This window comes from Cetorhinus maximus, unplaced genomic scaffold (assembly GCF_964194155.1).
Source record: "Cetorhinus maximus unplaced genomic scaffold, sCetMax3.hap1.1 HAP1_SCAFFOLD_931, whole genome shotgun sequence".
Classification (NCBI taxonomy): domain Eukaryota; kingdom Metazoa; phylum Chordata; class Chondrichthyes; order Lamniformes; family Cetorhinidae; genus Cetorhinus; species Cetorhinus maximus.
The window spans coordinates 85,079-101,583 of NW_027596873.1; the positions used below are offsets into that span (position 1 = coordinate 85,079).

The window sequence follows — 16,505 nt, forward strand, 5'->3', positions numbered from 1 at the left end:
AGCACCATCCCTTACAAAGATGGCGAGCGCAAGTCCCGCCCTACCCTTGCCAAAAATGGCGACGGGAGAAACATTGACCTACCTTTACCAAGATGGTGGCAGCAGGGCCCTAGACGCCCTTTCCAAGATGACGGCCGCGAGGGTCCCGCCCTCTCCTTACCAAGATGGCGGCGATATGGCGCCCATGATTCCCTTACTAAGATGTCGGCTGCAGCGCTCTTTGTTTTCATCAGTGTTGATCACTCCATTTCTTCCAATTTAATTCTTGATCAGAAAATTTAACAGCAGAGAGGGCAGGGATTGAAAATCGGCAGGAAGGGATTTTTATTTTTTTCACCGGGGAGCGGCAGGAACAGGGGCCGCGGTCACGTGGTGTTTAGGCCGGAAGCGGCCTGGAAGGAACTACATTTCCCGGCGTCCCCCGCACGAGCACTTCCGGTATCGGACTTCCGGTGGGTCTGAGCCCTGAGAATGTTGAGGCCCAAAGCCCTGACCCAGGTGCTGAGCCAGGCCAACACGGCCGGGGTCCAGAGCACATTGTGAGTGAGGGGAATGGGGGAGGGGGTGGGAAAGTGAGGGGGGCGGGAGGGGAGGGGAGAGTGAGGGGGGGGGGAGGGGAGAGTGAGGGGGGGGGAGGGGAGAGTGAGGGGGGGGGGAGGGGAGAGTGAGGGGGGGGAGGGAGAGTGAGGGGGGGGGAGGGGAGAGTGAGGGGGGGGAGGGGAGAGTGAGGGGGGGGAGGGGAGAGTGAGGGGGGGGAGGGAGAGTGAGGGGGGGAGGGAGAGTGAGGGGGGGGAGGGGAGAGTGAGGGGGGGAGGGGAGAGTGAGGGGGGAGGGGAGAGTGAGGGGGGGGAGGGGAGTGAGGGGGGGGAGGGGAGAGTGAGGGGGGAGGGGAGAGTGAGGGGGGGGAGGGGAGAGTGAGGGGGGGGGAGGGGAGAGTGAGGGGGGGGGAGGGGAGAGTGAGGGGGGGGAGGGGAGAGTGAGGGGGGGAGGGGGAGAGTGAGGGGGGGAGGGGAGAGTGAGGGGGGGGAGGGGAGAGTGAGGGGGGGGGAGGGGAGAGTGGGGGGGGGGAGGGGAGAGGAGGGGGGGAGGGGAGAGTGAGGGGGGGAGGGGAGAGTGAGGGGGGGAGGGAGGAGTGAGGGGGGGAGGGAGGAGAGTGAGGGGGGGGAGGGGAGAGTGAGGGGGGGGGAGAGTGAGGGGGGGAGGGGAGAGTGAGGGGGGGAGGGGAGAGTGAGGGGGGGGTGGGGAGAGTGAGGGGGGGAGGGGAGAGTGAGGGGGGGAGGGGGAGTGAGGGGGGGGAGGGGAGAGTGAGGAGGGGGGAGGGGAGAGTGAGGGGGGGAGGGGAGAGTGAGGGGGGGAGGGGGAGGAGGGGGGGGGAGGGGAGAGTGAGGGGGGGGAGGGGAGAGTGAGGGGGGGAGGGGAGAGTGAGGGGGGGGAGGGGAGAGTGAGGGGGGGAGGGGGAGAGTGAGGGGGGGGAGGGGAGAGTGAGGGGGGGAGGGGAGAGTGAGGTGGGGAGGGGAGGGGGGGAGGGGAGGAGGAGGTTGGGTGGTGGTGGGGGGGGAAGGGGGAAGAATCTGCTTCCACCGCCCTTTCAGGCAGCGCCTTCCAGATCACAACAACTCGCTGCGTAAATAAAAAACAAATTCTCCTCATCTCCCCCTCTGGTTCTTTCCCCGATTCTCTTCAATCTGTGTCCCCCTCTGGTTACCGACCCTCCTGCCCAGTGGAAACAGTTTCTCCTTATTGACTCTGTCCAAACCCCTTCCTGATTTTGAACGCCTCGATTCAATCTCCCCCCTTAACCTTCTCCGCTCTAAGGAGAACAATCCCAGCTTCTCCCAGCCTCTCCCACACGAACTGAAGTCTCCTCATCCCTGGTCCCATTCGGGGTAAATCTCCCTCCGCACCCTCTCCGAGGCCCCTCGACATCCTTCCCTAAAGTGCGGGGTCTGGAGCTGGGGACAATTCTCAAGGCTCAGCGTTCGGTCCTCGCTTTGTGCTCCTTTGTTTATAATGAACGTGATCCTCACTTTGTAACGTCCTTGTCAAAAATATTCCCGGCTTCCAGTAGGATACCTCACGCGCCCGGCTCTCTCTCCCTCTTTCTCCCTGCAGCCTCCCTCAGCGTCGTGCTCTGGGTTACCTCCTAACCGACTGCTGGTTTTTCTCTGTTCCCCACCCTCCCCCTCCCCCTCCTCCTCCCCTTCCCCCTCCCGCACGGTTTTAGGCTGTTGAACAATGAGGGTTCGCTCCTCGCCTACTCTGGGTACGGGGACACCGATGCCCGCGTGACCGCCGCCATTGCCAGCAACATCTGGGCGGCCTACGCGAAGAACGGGCATCAGGCCTTCAACGAAGACAAGCTGAAGTTCATCCTCATGGACTGCATGGTGAGCACGCCAGGGCTGGACTGGTGGGTGAGGGATCACAGGCGCGGCAGTGACATTTCAGGCTCCGTTTGTCTCTATCCCCCCCGCCCTGTGGGGGTGGTGGGTTTTGACTCTATCCCCACCCTGTGGGGGTGGGTGCCGGAGAGGCGAGATCACACAGCTGCTACCCTGCTGGGACCGGAGGCGCCTGACTGGGCCGCGATTCCCCCCGTACCCGAATAGCTCATTGGCCGCCCAGGCTGGCGGTGAGCTGCGGAATGGGGTCTGGTCAGCCCGCACCCCACCTTCCAGAGCTGCAGGTCGGGCGGGAAAGGGGATGAAATTGTTGCCCCTCGAATGGGGTGGGGGGAGGAGGGTTTGAGGGAGGGGTCGCGAGTCCTGGGACTTGTCCCTGGCTGCATGGGGGTCTCAGGGTCCCGTCTGTCGTCATGGTTTGGGGCTGGGGAGGGAGGGAATTGGCTTGTGTTGGAGCGAGGGATGGGTATTGCTGCTGTCTGTTGTGTTTTGCTTGGGGAGGGAAGGAGTGTGTTCAAAACCTCTCCCGCTCTGTTCGCAGGAGGGCCGAGTGGCCATTACGCGGGTGGCCAACCTCCTCCTTTGCATGTATGCAAAAGAAACAGTGGGGTTCGGGATGCTGCAGGCCAAGGTAAGCCTCCCTCGGAGGTGGGCGGGGTGGGGTGGGGTGGAAGGGGAACGGAGGAGGGGGAAGTCTGGAACCGGGAGTGGCCAAACCCCCTTGCCCCGGTGTCAGGCTGTGACTGGGGGGCCTCAAGAATCCCCGCTCCAGGGGCTCGAGCCCCTTCGCCCAGGCCGACACTCCCCGGCGCCCGTACCGAGGGAGATCCGCATTGTCGGAGCTGCCGTTTCTCAGGGGGAGTCATCGAGCCACGGAAGAGTTTCGGACGGGGGCCCATTCGGCCCATCATGTCTGCGCGGGCCCAAAAAAAACACGAGGGATTAAAAAGAAACCGGCCGCTCGTTTTAACCCCACTCTCCAGCACCCGGTCCGCAGCCTGTCAGGGTTTACAGCACTTCGGGTCCTTTTTAATGACCGTTTCAGCCTCAACCGCCGACTCAGGGAGTGAATTCCAGGCACCCACCACCCTCTGGGTGAAAAGGTCTTTCCTCATGTCCCCTCTAATCCTTCTACCGATCCACTTAAACCTGGGCCCCCTGGTAACTGACCCCTCTGCTCGGGGAAACAGGTCCCTCCTGTTTGCCCTATCTCGGCCCTTTGCACACCTCGGTTAGGTCACCCCTCAGCCTCCTCTGTTCTCAGGAAAACAACCCCAGCCTATCCAATCCCTCCTCATAGCTGCAATTTTCAAGCCCTGGCAGCATTCTTGCAAATCTCCTCTGTATTCTCTCCAGAGCAAACCGAGGTCCCTGTCTGCCCCACCTCTCGGGTGGATGGTTAAAGATCCCACGGCCGCTATTGGAGGGTGCTGGGGGTGGGGGGTGGGCGGGAGGGTGGAGAGGAGTTCTCTCCGGTGTCCTGGGCCCAACATTTATCCCTCAACCAGCATCACTTTGAAAGCAGAACGGATGATTGGATCATCCCAGTAACCGCTGGGACAGAAAGGCTCTTAATACCTGCAGAACATCTTCCCTCTTGTGTGGGGGTGGGGGGCAAGAGACCAGAACGAAGGTTGGGGGAGCCATCGATATCAGACAGTCGCTGATACATCCGATTGGGGAATTCAGGAGAAACTTCTTTACCCAGAGAGCGGGGAGAATGTGGGACTCGCTCCCACGGGGAGCGGGGAGAATGTGGGACTCGCTCCCACGGGGAGTGGGGGAGAATGTGGGACTCGTTCCCACGGGGAGTGGGGGAGAATGTGGGACTCGCTCCCACGGGGAGCGGGGTGAATGTGGGACTCGCTCCCACGGGGAGTGGGGGAGAATGTGGGACTTGCTCCCACGGGGAGTGGGGGAGAATGTGGGACTTGCTCCCACGGGGAGTGGGGAGAATGTGGGACTCGCTCCCACGGGGAGTGGGGAGAATGTGGGACTCGCTCCCGCGGGGAGAATGTGGGACTCGCTCCCACGGGGAGTGGGGAGAATGTGGGACTCGCTCCCACGGAGAGCGGGGAGAATGTGGGACTCGCTCCCACGGAGAGCGGGGAGAATGTGGGACTCGCTCCCGCGGGGAGAATGTGGGACTCGCTCCCACGGGGAGTGGGGAGAATGTGGGACTCGCTCGCGTGGGGAGCGGGGAGAATGTGGGACTCGCTCGCGTGGGGAGCGGGGAGAATGTGGGACTCGCTCCCACGGGGAGCGTTCAAGGCGAATTGTCGATATATTTAAGGGCAAACGAGGCAAGAATATGAGGGAGACGGGAACAGAGGGTTACGGTGATAGATTTAGATGGGAGGAAGCTCAGAAGAGCGTAAACACCAGCATGGGCTAGTTAGGCAGAATGGCCTGTTCCTGCCCCACGCAATCCTAAGTATTACATAAAGACATAGCCCCTGACGAGTAAAACACTCGATGATGCAGGTGAAAGCTTTTGCAATCTTTGCTGTCCGGCGTTTACCAGGGATTGACTTTTGGAGCCAGATGTGGCTCATCCCATGGTCCGTGCAGTGTGCTACTGGCGAGCTGGGCGGGGTGGGTGGATGGGGGTATGGAGAGGGATATGCAATTGGGCTCAGCTGTGATGGGCCGGCCCGGTTGAATATCCCCATTGGCCCTCGTTCACCTGGGCCCAGTGGAGGCAGGGCAGCGGCCGAATTCCGGGACGACCCTTCTCCCGACGCACAGCAGCAGCCGACCGGGCAGCTGCCGTTTAAGAGGCTGGCAACAGGGGCGATAATACTGGGATTCAGGGCGGGAGGGGTCGACTGTGGGCTTAAAGGCCCCAGATTCTGGGCATTGCGTTGATGGTGGGTGGAGGTCGTTGGGGTAGGGGAGGGGGGGCGGTGGAAAGTGGGAGCAAGGAAGAAATTGCGAGGGAATTCGAGAGTACCAGTGAAAACTCCTGAAAAGCGAGACACGTTGCTAGAGTTTTTTTTGCCTTACGCGCATTGGGACAAACACAAGAATGCCAAATTTCAAACTCTCTCAACAATTTACTCTGCAGGAGAAAAATTTAGTTGGCAAGTTGACTCTTCGCCTGAGGCGTTGCCACGGAGAATGCAGAATGTCTGGCTTGAGATCGTTATTCACCGTTCACCGTAACTAGAAAGTGCCTGGTCTCCCACTCAAATTACCCTGAAAAGGCAAAGTATCTTTAAAAAAAAATACCCCGCTGTTATCACCTAGCGGCTCCGCAAGTGGTATTTTCCACTAAAGGGATGCTGCCGTCGATGCAGAAAGATGTTCTGCCTCCCACACAATCGAGCGACGTTGTGTATGAATTTCAGTGCTGGTGACATGTCAAGTACGTAGGCCGTACGACCCAGCGATTGGCTGATCGAATCAAACAGCGTGTTCCTTCGGTTGTTCGTAACGGGCAAAGTACAGACGGTCCTCAACCAGCCCAGTAAAATTTGAAACAACATGTCCACTGTTAGAAGGATCCTGCAATTGGGAAGCACCCGCTGAACAACCCTGAGCGCGCTAACAACGACACTAACAACCAATTTAGGTTAATCAGTTGAGATTGCCGTTTACGCTTATTAGAAGCTACATACGTTCGGACGCAGGGACCCGTTCTCAGCAAAAGAAAGGAATATGTTGAAGCCTTATGCCTTTTTTTGGATTACCTGGGAGCTTATAGTTCCCTGTTGCTTTCTCCATGCCAACGCCTCGGCCAGTCAACTTGCCAGCCGGTCGTCTTTTTCTCCTGTAGTATAAATTGTTGTGAGAGTTTGAAATTTGGCATTCTTGTGTTTGTCCCGATGAGCGCAAGGTGGAAAAGCTTCGTCAACATGTCTCTCTCATCCGCGACGTTTGGGTTCTGCGCTATCGATGTAACTCTCGTCATTAATGTTACATGTCTGGTCGAAACAGTGCAGTCACTTCTCTCTCTCTCTCTCTCTCTCTCCCTTTCTCCCTCTTGTTCTCCACAGGCTGAAGCCCTGGTTCAGTACCTGGAGGAACCCCTCACCCAGGTGGCTGCGTCGTAGAGGGGGGTGGGGGGGAAGGTGGAGGTGCTGAAGTGTCGCACTCCGAAAGAGGAGGTCCGAGGCCAATTGGCGTTTTCGCTTAGCAACATTTACCTCCAGAATTGGGTTTAAAATGAACCTGCACTGCTTTTCAAATCGCGACAGATAAAACCTAACTGCAAATTGTGTGACTAACGAGGTGGGGGACTGAATTTGGGGGGTGGGGAGGGGAGGGGGGTGGAATACTAGACAAAATGGCTTCCTTTGTCGGCACAGTAGGAGGTCATGACCTTTATAGCCAAGTCCTAAAAGCGGACAGGGGTCGGCGATTAACTTGGGCCGATGGGCCTGTCGAATTCCGAAGAAGATTAATTCCTTTTTTTAAAAAAAAAATGCTACGCGGAGACGCTAAAGAAAGCGATGGACTCTAGCCTCGGAGATAAGCGGTATCCTTTCGGAGAGGAAGGTGTCCCCGTTTTAAAGAGAGATCCCCCCGCCAGACAGCCAAAGCTTCTGGCCTTGGCTGAATGGCAGTCCTACATGTAGAGAGTAAGGGAGTTAGTTCCCTGTTGGTCCCATAGCTCGATCATTTTTTCTTTCTCTCTTTAAAAAAGAGACAGAACAACGCAGCATCTTTCAGAAAACAAAGAATTCAAAACGATCTCTGCTTTTGTGCAGACTCTCATTTCTGTCTGGTACTTTGGAAGGTTCTAGGATACGCTTTCCCCCTCCCCCTCTGAATGGAGGCGGGGGGTGGGTGAATCAGCTCACGGTGGGGGGATGAGTTTCGGGGCAGGCGGGTGGTTATATCCTCTCGTCTGTTCTCTCCCCCCCTCCTCTCTCTCTGCAAAAGCAAACCGCCTGAGGGAGAAACAGGGATTTGGGAGGGGAGGGGAAGGGTGGGGGGTGTGAAATAAGTGGGAAATGAAAAAGGCAGGGGGGAGGGAAGGAAGGAAGGAGGAGGCTGTACAATCCTGCGAGTTAGTGCACCGAATTCCGGCGTCTCTTGTGTTGTGACCCTGGAACAGAACGCTTGGGGATTGAGCCGCAGAGACAACGATGGCTTTTTACTGTCTACTGAAGCTGAGCCCATTAATAAAGGTTTTTCTGCCTGTCACGGCTGTGTGGCTCAGTTTTGTGTACTCGCTGTCTCGTTCGTGTGCGCTGATCTTCATTAGCCTCTCCCTGCTGCCCCCCCCCAGCATGCCCACGTTCCACCCCTCTGTAACAACCTCCCGGCTCTGCTCGTCCGCTGCCGCTTACCCTTTGGCTGCCGCGTTCCCTAAGTGCAGCAGAGCGGGTCGGTGCCAGAGGAGGAGAGAAAAGGAAGCCAATCCCACGTCCCGGATCCCGCTACCTCGTGGCAGGCGGGGGGGGGGGGGGCATAGGTGGGCCTGTCCCCACAGGGCCCAAAGCCCCGCGGGTTGAGGATTGGCCTGTTCAGGCCCGCGAGGACCCACGGTGTGTTATCTAAATGCAAGTTCTTTTCCTGGCATTCGCTGGTACCTGTGGCCTCCTGGTTGCCACCCCAGCAACCCTGTGATTGTATGTCCGTTGCTCGCTTTCACTGCCAGTGTTCCCCGTGAGACGACTTGAGCGGCCAGGCCCCAGTTCAGAGACGCCTGACTGGACTAGTACCTGGAATGGGCAGGTCCTCGCGTGAGGAGAGGTCGGACAGGCTAGACCTGTGTCCGCTGGAGTTTAGAAGATTGAGAGGCGACTTGATGGAAGCATATAAGATCCTGAGGGGGTTTTGACGGGGTGGATGTGGAGAAGATGTGGGAGAATCTAGAACTAGGGGGTCGCTTGTTTAGGACAGAGATTTTTTTTTTTTTTTTTTTTTTTTTTTTGTAAAAATATACTTTATTCATAAAAATCTTCAATCACATTCAAAACCATTTCAAAAACAACATTACAAGGGTACAATCCAGGTTAAACTTTTACAAATTGTATCACCAGGTGCATCAGTACAAACAATATTACAGTCATTTACAGCCTTTCATTTTGATCTGTACAGCCCGAGGGGCTCTAAACAGTTCCCAGTCTCTCGGTGCGCTGTGGTAGAAAGGTCTTAGACAGCGACCCTTCCCCATTGCGCCTTTGCGGCAGCTGCCCCAAGCTTTAGTGCGTCCCTCAGCACGTAGTCCTGGACTTTGGATTGTGCCAGTCCGCAACAATCGGTCGGGGACAACTCTTTGTGCTGGAAGACCAACAAGTTTCGGGCAGACCAAAGCGCGTCTTTCACCGAGTTGATGATCCTCCAGCTGCAGTTGATGTTTGTCTCGGTGTGTGTCCCTGGGAACAGCCCGTAGAGCACAGAGTCCTGTGTCACAGAACTGCTCGGGATGAACCTCGACAGCAACCACTGCATCTCTCTCCAGACTTTCTTTGCAAAGGCACAATCCACAAGGAGGTGAACAACGGTCTCTTCCCCACCACAGCCACCTCGAGGGCATCGTGCAGAGGGGGTGAGACTCCTGGCGTGTAGGAAGGATCTGACGGGGAGGGCCTTTCTCACCACCAGCCAAGCTACGTCTTGGTGCTTGTTGGAAAGTTCTGGCGATGAGGCATTCTGCCAAATGACTTTGACAGTCTGCTCGGGGAACCATCCCACAGGGTCCACCCTCTCCTTATCCCTCAGGGCCTCTAGGACGTTACGTGCTGACCACTGCCTGATGGACTTGTGGTCAAAGGTGTTTTTCTGCATAAATTTTTCCACCAGGGACAGGTGGTACGGCACGGTCCAACTACTTGGAGCGTTCCGCGGCAGCGTGGCCAGACCCATCCTTCGCAACACCGGGGACAGGTAGAACCTCAGCACGTAGTGACACTTGGTGTTTGCGTACTGAGGGTCTACGCACCGCTTGATGCAGCCGCACACAAAGGTGGCCATCAGTATGAGGGCGATGTTGGGCACGTTTTTTCCCCCTTTATCTAGAGGCTTGTACATCGCGTCCCTGCAGACACGATCCATTTTCGACCTCCAGATAAAGCGGAAGATGGCTCGAGTGATCGCCATCGCGCAGGAGTGTGGAATGGGCCAGACCTGCGCCACGTACAGCAACAGCGAGAGTTTAGGACAGAGATGAAGAGAATTATTTTCTGAGGGTTGGGGGAATTTGGAATTCTCTTCCTCGAAAGGAGGCTGAGGCAGTGTCCTTGAATATCTTTAAGGTAGAGGTAGGTAGATTCTTAACAAAAACAAAAATAGCTGGAAAAACTCAGCAGGTCTGGCAGCATCTGCGGAGAGGAACACAGTTAACGTTTCGAGTCCGTATGACTCTTCAACAGAACTAAGGAAAAATAGAAGAGAGGTGAAATATAAGCTGGTTTAAGGGGGGGTGGGACAGGTAGAGCTGGATAGAGGGCCAGTGATAGGTGGAGATAACCAAAAGATGTCACAGACAAAAGGACAAAGTTATTGAAGGTGGTGATATTATCTAAGGAATGTGCTAATTAAGGGTAGAAAGCAGGACGAGCAAGGTACAGATAGCCCTAGTGGGGGTGGGGTGGGGGGAAGGGATAAAAATAGGCTAAAAGGTAGAGATAAAACAATGGATGGAAATGCATTTAAAAATAATGGAAATAGGTGGGAAAAGAAAAATCTATAAATGATTGGAAAAAGGGGGTGGGGATGGAGGAGAGAGTTCATGATCTAAAATTGTTGAACTCAATATTCAGTCCGGAAGGCTGTAAAGTACCTAGTCGGAAGATGAGGTGCTGTTCCTCCAGTTTGCGTTGAGCATCACTGGAACAATGCAGCAGGCCAAGGACGGACATGTGGGCATGAGAGCAGGGCGGAGTGTTGAAATGGCAAGCGACAGGAAGGTCTGGGTCATGCTTGCGGACAGACCGAAGGTGTTCTGCAAAGCGGTCACCCAGTTTGCGTTTGGTCTCTCCAACGTAGAGGAAACCGCATTGGGAGCAGCGAATGCAGTAGACTAAATTGAGGGAAGTGCAAGTGAAATGCTGCTTCACTTGAAAGGAGATTCTCGATCAGCAATGGTCACCGGGGGTAGGTAAGGACTATGAGGTTAAGATCAGATCAGCCATGATCTTATTGAATGGCGGAGCAGGCTCGAGGGGCCGAGTGGCCTCCTTGACCTTATTCGTATGTTGGATTTGTCATCACAGGTCCACCTTGCCTGGGGCCTCGGACTTTGGAGCAGGAGTAGGCCATTCGGCCCTCTGAGCCTGCTCCGCAGTTCAATCAGCTGATCTGATTGTGGCCTGGACTCCACTTTCCTGCCTGCTTCAATTAAGCCTTGACCCCTTTGTCTACCAAGAATCAGTCTAACTCAAACTTGAATAAATTCAACGGCCTGCCGGGGAGAGACTGACCACCCTCTGAGAGAAAAAAAAAATCTCGTTTCCATCTTAAAAGAGAGACCCCTTCTTCAGCCCATTGTCCTGTTGCAGCTTTGCCCTCTAATTTTCGCTTCCATTTTATCGGGGCCAGATATGTTCTCACCCCATTGAAGTAGGCCCGACCCCAATTAATAATTTTCACCCTAAACCTTAGGCTCTGAAGAAGAGCCACACGGACTCGAAATGTTAACTCTCTTTCCCTCTCCGCAGATGCTGCCAGACCTGCTGAGTTTTTCCAGATTTTATTTCAGATTTCTAGCACCTGCAGTATTTTGCTTTTAGCTTATGATACTATGATCACTGTCCCCTAAATGCTCCCCAAGTGACATTTAGATCCAATTATCCCACCTCAAGAATTAGATCCACCAATGTCTCCATCCTCACTGGAGTCGATCCATACTGATGTAGAAAATTCTCCTGAGCACACTTTTGGAACTCTTGCCCCTCTCTGCCCTTTGCACTATTACTATTCCAGTCTATAATTAAAGTCCCCCGTTAGAAATACATAATTTTTGCACCTCCCCCTTATCCCCTTGCAAACTTGTTCCTTCTCGTCCTTCCCGTGAGTTGGTAGCCTACAAAAAATGCCCAGTGGTGTAATGGTATGTCTGGTTTCTTGGGCTGCAACCTAATAGATTCAGTCCTTGACGCCCCCTCTCCAGGACGTTACCTGATCTCTCGCACCGTCATATTGTCCTCAATCAATATTGCCACCTATCCTTTTTATTCCTTCCTTCTCTGGGTGTATGAGATGTAAAGGGAGGCACCTCTCACATGTGGGCTCACCGCACTCTTTGGGGGTGGCTGATTCATTTGCAGGAGGTGGGCTTCGCTGGCTGGGCCCAGCATTTATTGCCCATCCCTAATTGCCCCTCGAGAAGGTGGGGGTAAGCCGCCTTCTTGAGCTGCTGCAGTCCCTGTGTCGTAGGTACACCCACAGCGTTGTTAGGGAGGGAGTTCCAGGATTTGGACCCAGCAACAGTGAAGGAACGGCCGATATATTTCCAAGTCAGGATGGTGAGTGGCTCGGAGGGGAACTTCCAGGCGGTGGTGTTCCCCATGTGTCTTGGAGTGGCTCATCCTGTATTGGTCTTCACCTTCTCTCACCTGCAAGCAGCTATTGGCATGTGACAGCGGCCACGCCCTGGTAAACCCTGTCAACCATCGAGCCAAACCAGGTGAGGGTAACCACTGGGCCTCCCACCCTGAGTAGCATAGGGATTTGTTGGCTCCGGCAGGCGAGGGCTGGTCCTGGTGGATTGGGTGGGTCAGACCAACCTGGGGTCCGTTGGGTGGGCCACAGAGCTCGACAAGACACAGAGGACCACTACCACTCAGGTCCGCCTCCAGCCTCCTAGGCTCATCATGCTACTGGACCACAGTAGGTCAGGGGTGAGAAAGCGAGGTGTCCAATGCTGCCATCCCTCACTGTAACCCAATTCCCACCGCAGTCACGTCCATTGTCTGTCATCCATTAGCCATCTCAAGTCCTGTGGTCGTAAGTCAACCTCAGGTAGGAAAGGGAAGGTGACACTGCCATCAACGTGCGCATCGTAATGGATAATGCTACAGCCCGACAGGCCTGAGAGAAGGGTTGTTCTTGTCGACAGAGAGCTGGTTCGGTACACCATCCCGATTGCTGCCCATCTGTACAGGTGAGGTCTGTACAGGTGAGGTTTGTACAGGTGAGATCTGTATAGGTGAGATCTGTATAGGTGAGGTTTGTACAGGTGAGGTCTATACAGGAGTGGTTTATACAGGAGTGGTTTATACAGGTGAGGTTTATCCAGGTGTGGTTTATCCAGGTGATGTCTGTACAGGTGTAGTTTGTACAGCTGTGTTGTGTATAGGTGAGATCTGTATAGGTATGTTGTGTACTGGTGAGGTTTGTATGGGAGTGGTTTATACCGGTGAGGGTTTATCCAAGTGATGTCTGTACAGGTGTAATCTGTGTATAGGTGAGGTTTGTACAGGTGTGGTCTGTACCGGTGAGCTGTGTATAGGTGAGGTTTGTACAGGTGTCATTTATCCAGTTGAGGTTTGTATAGGTGAGTTGTGAACAGGTGAGCTGTGTAGATGTGAGGTTTGTATAGGAGTGGTTTACACAGGAGTGGTTTATACAGGTGAGATTTATCCAGGTGTGGTTTGTACAGGTGAGGTTTATCCAGGTGTGGTTTGTACAGCTGAGTTGTGAACAGGTGTGGTTTGTACAGGTGAGTTGTGAACAGGTGAGCTGTGTAGATGTGAGGTTTGTATAGGAGTGGTTTATACAGGTGAGATTTATCCAGGTGTGGTTTATCCAGGTGATGTCTGTACAAGTGTAGTCTGTACAGGTGAGCTGTGTATAGGTGAGGTTTGTACAGGTGTAGTCTGTACCGGTGAGCTGTGTATAGGTGAGGTTTGTACAGGTGTAGTCTGTACCAATGAGCTGTGTATAGGTGAGGTTTGTACAGGTGTGGTCTGTACCAGTGAGTTGTGTATAGGTGAGGTTTGTACAGGTGTCATTTATCCAGTTGAGGTTTGTACAGCTGAGTTGTGAACAGGTGAGCTGTGAGAATGTGAGGTTTGTATAGGAGTGGTTTATACAAGAGTGATTTATACAGGTGAGATTTATCCAGGTGTGGTTTGTACAGGTGAGGTTTATCCAGGTGTGGTTTGTACAGGTGAGTTGTGAACAGGTGAGCTGTGTAGACGTGAGGTTTGTATAGGAGTGGTTTATACAGGTGAGATTTATCCAGGTGTGGTTTGTACAGACGAGGTTTATCCAGGTGTGGTTTATCCAGGTGATGTCTGTACAGGTGTAGTCTGTACAGGTGAGCTGTGTATAGGTGAGGTTTGTACAGGTGTCATTTATCCAGTTGAGGTTTGTATAGGTGTGTTGTGAACAGGTGAGCTGTGTAGATGTGAGGGTTGTATAGGAGTGGTTTATACAGGAGTGGTTTATACAGGTGAGATTTATCCAGGTGTGGTTTGTACAGGTGAGGTTTATCCAGTTGATGTTTGTACAGGTGTAGTCTGTACAGGTGAGCTGTGTATAGGTGTGGTTTATCCAGGTAAGGTTAGTACAGGTGTGCTTTGTACAGCTGAGGTTTGTACCATTGGGCTTATCCAGGTGAGGTCTGTACAGTTAAGTTGTGTACAGGTGAGCTGTTTACAGGTGATGTTTAGACAGATGTAGCATGTACAGGTGAGCTGTGTACAGGTGTGGTCTATCCAGGTGAGGTTAGTACACCTGTGGTTTGTACAGGTGTGGTTTATCCAGTGAAGTTAGTACAGGTGTGACGTGTACAGCTGAGATTTGTACCATGTAGTTTATCCAGGTGTGGTCTGTACAGGTGAGTTGTGTACAGGTGAGCTGTGTACAGGTGTGGTCTGTACATGTCAGCTGTGTTCAGGTGTGGTTTGGACAGGTGTGGTCTGTACAGGTGAGCTGTGCACAGGTGTGGTTTATACAGGTGTGGTCTGTAGAAGTGAGCTGTGTACAGGTGTGTCTTATACAGATGTGGTCTGTACAGGCGAGCTGTGTACAGGTGTGGTTACAGGTAAGCTCTATACAGGCGAGGTTACAGCTGAGCTGTGTACAGGTGAGCTGTGTACAGGTGAGGTTACAGCTGAGTTGTGTATAGGTGTGTTCAGGTGAGGTTACAGGTGAGCTGTATACAGGCAAACTCTGTACAGGTAAAGTTACAGGTGAGGTTACAGCTGCGTTGTGTACAGGTTAGTTGTGTTCAGGTGAGGTTACAAGTGAGCTGTGTAGAGGTGAGCTGTGCACAGATGAGCTGTGTACAGGTGAGATTACAGGTGAGTTGTGTACAGGTGAGGTTACAGGTGGGCTGTGTACAGGTGAGGTTACAGGCGAGCTGTGTACGGGTGAACTGTGTGCAGGTGAGGTTACAGGTGAGCTGTGTACAGGTGAGGTTACAGGTAAGCTGTACAGGTGAGATTACAGGTAAATTGTGTACAGATGAGGTTACAGGTGGGCTGTGTACAGGTGAGCTGTGTACAGGTGAGATTAAAGGTGAGTTGTGTACAGGTGAGGTTACAGGTGAGCTGTGTACAGGTGAGATTACAGGTGAGCTGTGTACAGGTGAGGTTACAGGTGAGTTGTACAGGTGAGATTGCAGGTAAATTGTGTACAGATGAGGTTACAGGTGGGCTGTGTACAGGTGAGGTTACAGGCGGGCTGTGCATAGGTGAGCTGTGTACAGGTGAGGTGTGTACAGGTGAGCTGTGTACAGATGAGTTGTGTACAGGTGATCTGTGTACAGGTGAGCTGTAGCTGTGTACAGGTGAGCTGTGTGCAGGTGAGCTGTGTACAGGTGAGGTTACAGGTGAGCTGTAGCTGTGTACAGGTGAGCTGTTTACAGGTGAGTTGTATACAGGTGAGCTGTGTACAGGTGAGCTGTGTGCAGGTGAGCTGTGTGCAGGTGAGCTGTGTACAGGTGAGCTGGAGCTGTGTACAGGTGAGCTGTGTACAGGTGATCTGTGTACAGGTGAGCTGTAGCTGTGTACAGGTGAGCTGTGTACAGGTGAGCTGTAGCTGTGTACAGGTGAGCTGTGTACAGGTGAGCTGTGTGCAGGTGAGCTGGAGCTGTGTACAGGTGAGCTGTGTACAGGTGAGCTGTAGCTGTGTACAGGTGAGCTGTGTACAGGTGAGCTGGAGCTGTGTACAGGTGAGCTGTGTACAGGTGAGCTGGGTGCAGGTGAGCTGTGTACAGGTGAGCTGTGTACAGGTGAGCTGTAGCTGTGTACAGGTGAGCTGTGTACAGGTGAGCTGTGTGCAGGTGAGCTGGAGCTGTGTACAGGTGAGCTGTGTACAGGTGAGCTGGAGCTGTGTACAGGTGAGCTGTGTACAGGTGAGCTGGAGCTGTGTACAGGTGAGCTGTGTACAGGTGAGGTTACAGGTGAGCTGTAGCTGTGTACAGGTGAGCTGTAGCTGTGTACAGGTGAGCTGTGTAAAGGTGAGCTGGAGCTGTGTACAGGTGAGTTGTATACAGGTGAGCTGTGTACAGGTGAGCTGTGTACAGGTGAGCTGTAGCTGTGTATAGGTGAGCTGGGTACAGGTGAGCTGTGTACAGGTGAGCTGGGTACAGGTGAGCTGTGTACAGGTGAGCTGTAGTTGTGTACAGGTGAGCTGTGTACAGGTGAGCTGTAGCTGTGTACAGGTGAGCTGTGTACAGGTGAGCTGTAGCTGTGTACAGGTGAGCTGGGTACAGGTGAGCTGTGTACAGGTGAGCTGTGTACAGGTGAGCTGTATACAGGTGAGCTGTGTACAGGTGAGCTGGAGCTGTGTACAGGTGAGCTGGGTACAGGTGAGCTGTGTACAGGTGAGCTGTAGCTGTGTACAGGTGAGCTGGGTACAGGTGAGCTGTGTACAGGTGAGCTGTAGCTGTGTACAGGTGAGCTGTGTACAGGTGAGCTGTAGCTGTGTACAGGTGAGCTGTGTACAGGTGAGCTGTAGCTGTGTACAGGTGAGCTGTGTTCAGGTGAGCTGTAGCTGTGTACAGATGAGCTGTGTACAGGTGAGCTGTAGCTGTGTACAGGTGAGCTGGGTACAGGTGAGCTGTGTACAGGTGAGCTGTGTACAGGTGAGCTGTATACAGGTGAGCTGTGTACAGGTGAGCTGTAGCTGTATACAGGTGAGCTGTGTACAGGTGAGCTGTAGCTGTGTACAGGTGAGCTGTGTACAGGTGAGCTGGAG

The 16,505-nt window shown here is 53.9% G+C and overlaps 1 protein-coding gene across 1 annotated transcript; it reads left to right on the plus strand.

Annotated features, from left to right (window-relative positions):
- Positions 1 to 405: 405 nt before the first annotated feature.
- Positions 406 to 6,632, plus strand: lamtor2 (late endosomal/lysosomal adaptor, MAPK and MTOR activator 2). Its single transcript, XM_078536144.1, has 4 exons — positions 406 to 539; positions 2,225 to 2,387; positions 2,944 to 3,033; positions 6,401 to 6,632. The coding sequence occupies exons 1-4, from the start codon at positions 472 to 474 to the stop codon at positions 6,455 to 6,457; spliced, it is 378 nt and encodes a 125-aa protein (XP_078392270.1). The 5' UTR covers positions 406 to 471; the 3' UTR covers positions 6,458 to 6,632.
- Positions 6,633 to 16,505: the final 9,873 nt, after the last annotated feature.

Coding starts and splice junctions, on each gene's coding strand:
- lamtor2 (XM_078536144.1), top strand. CDS start 472: ATGTTGAGGCCCAAAGCCCTGACCCAGGTGCTGAGCCAGGCCAACACG. Junction 540..2,224: donor GCCGGGGTCCAGAGCACATT/GTGAGTGAGGGG, acceptor GCACGGTTTTAG/GCTGTTGAACAATGAGGGTT. Junction 3,034..6,400: donor TCGGGATGCTGCAGGCCAAG/GTAAGCCTCCCT, acceptor TGTTCTCCACAG/GCTGAAGCCCTGGTTCAGTA.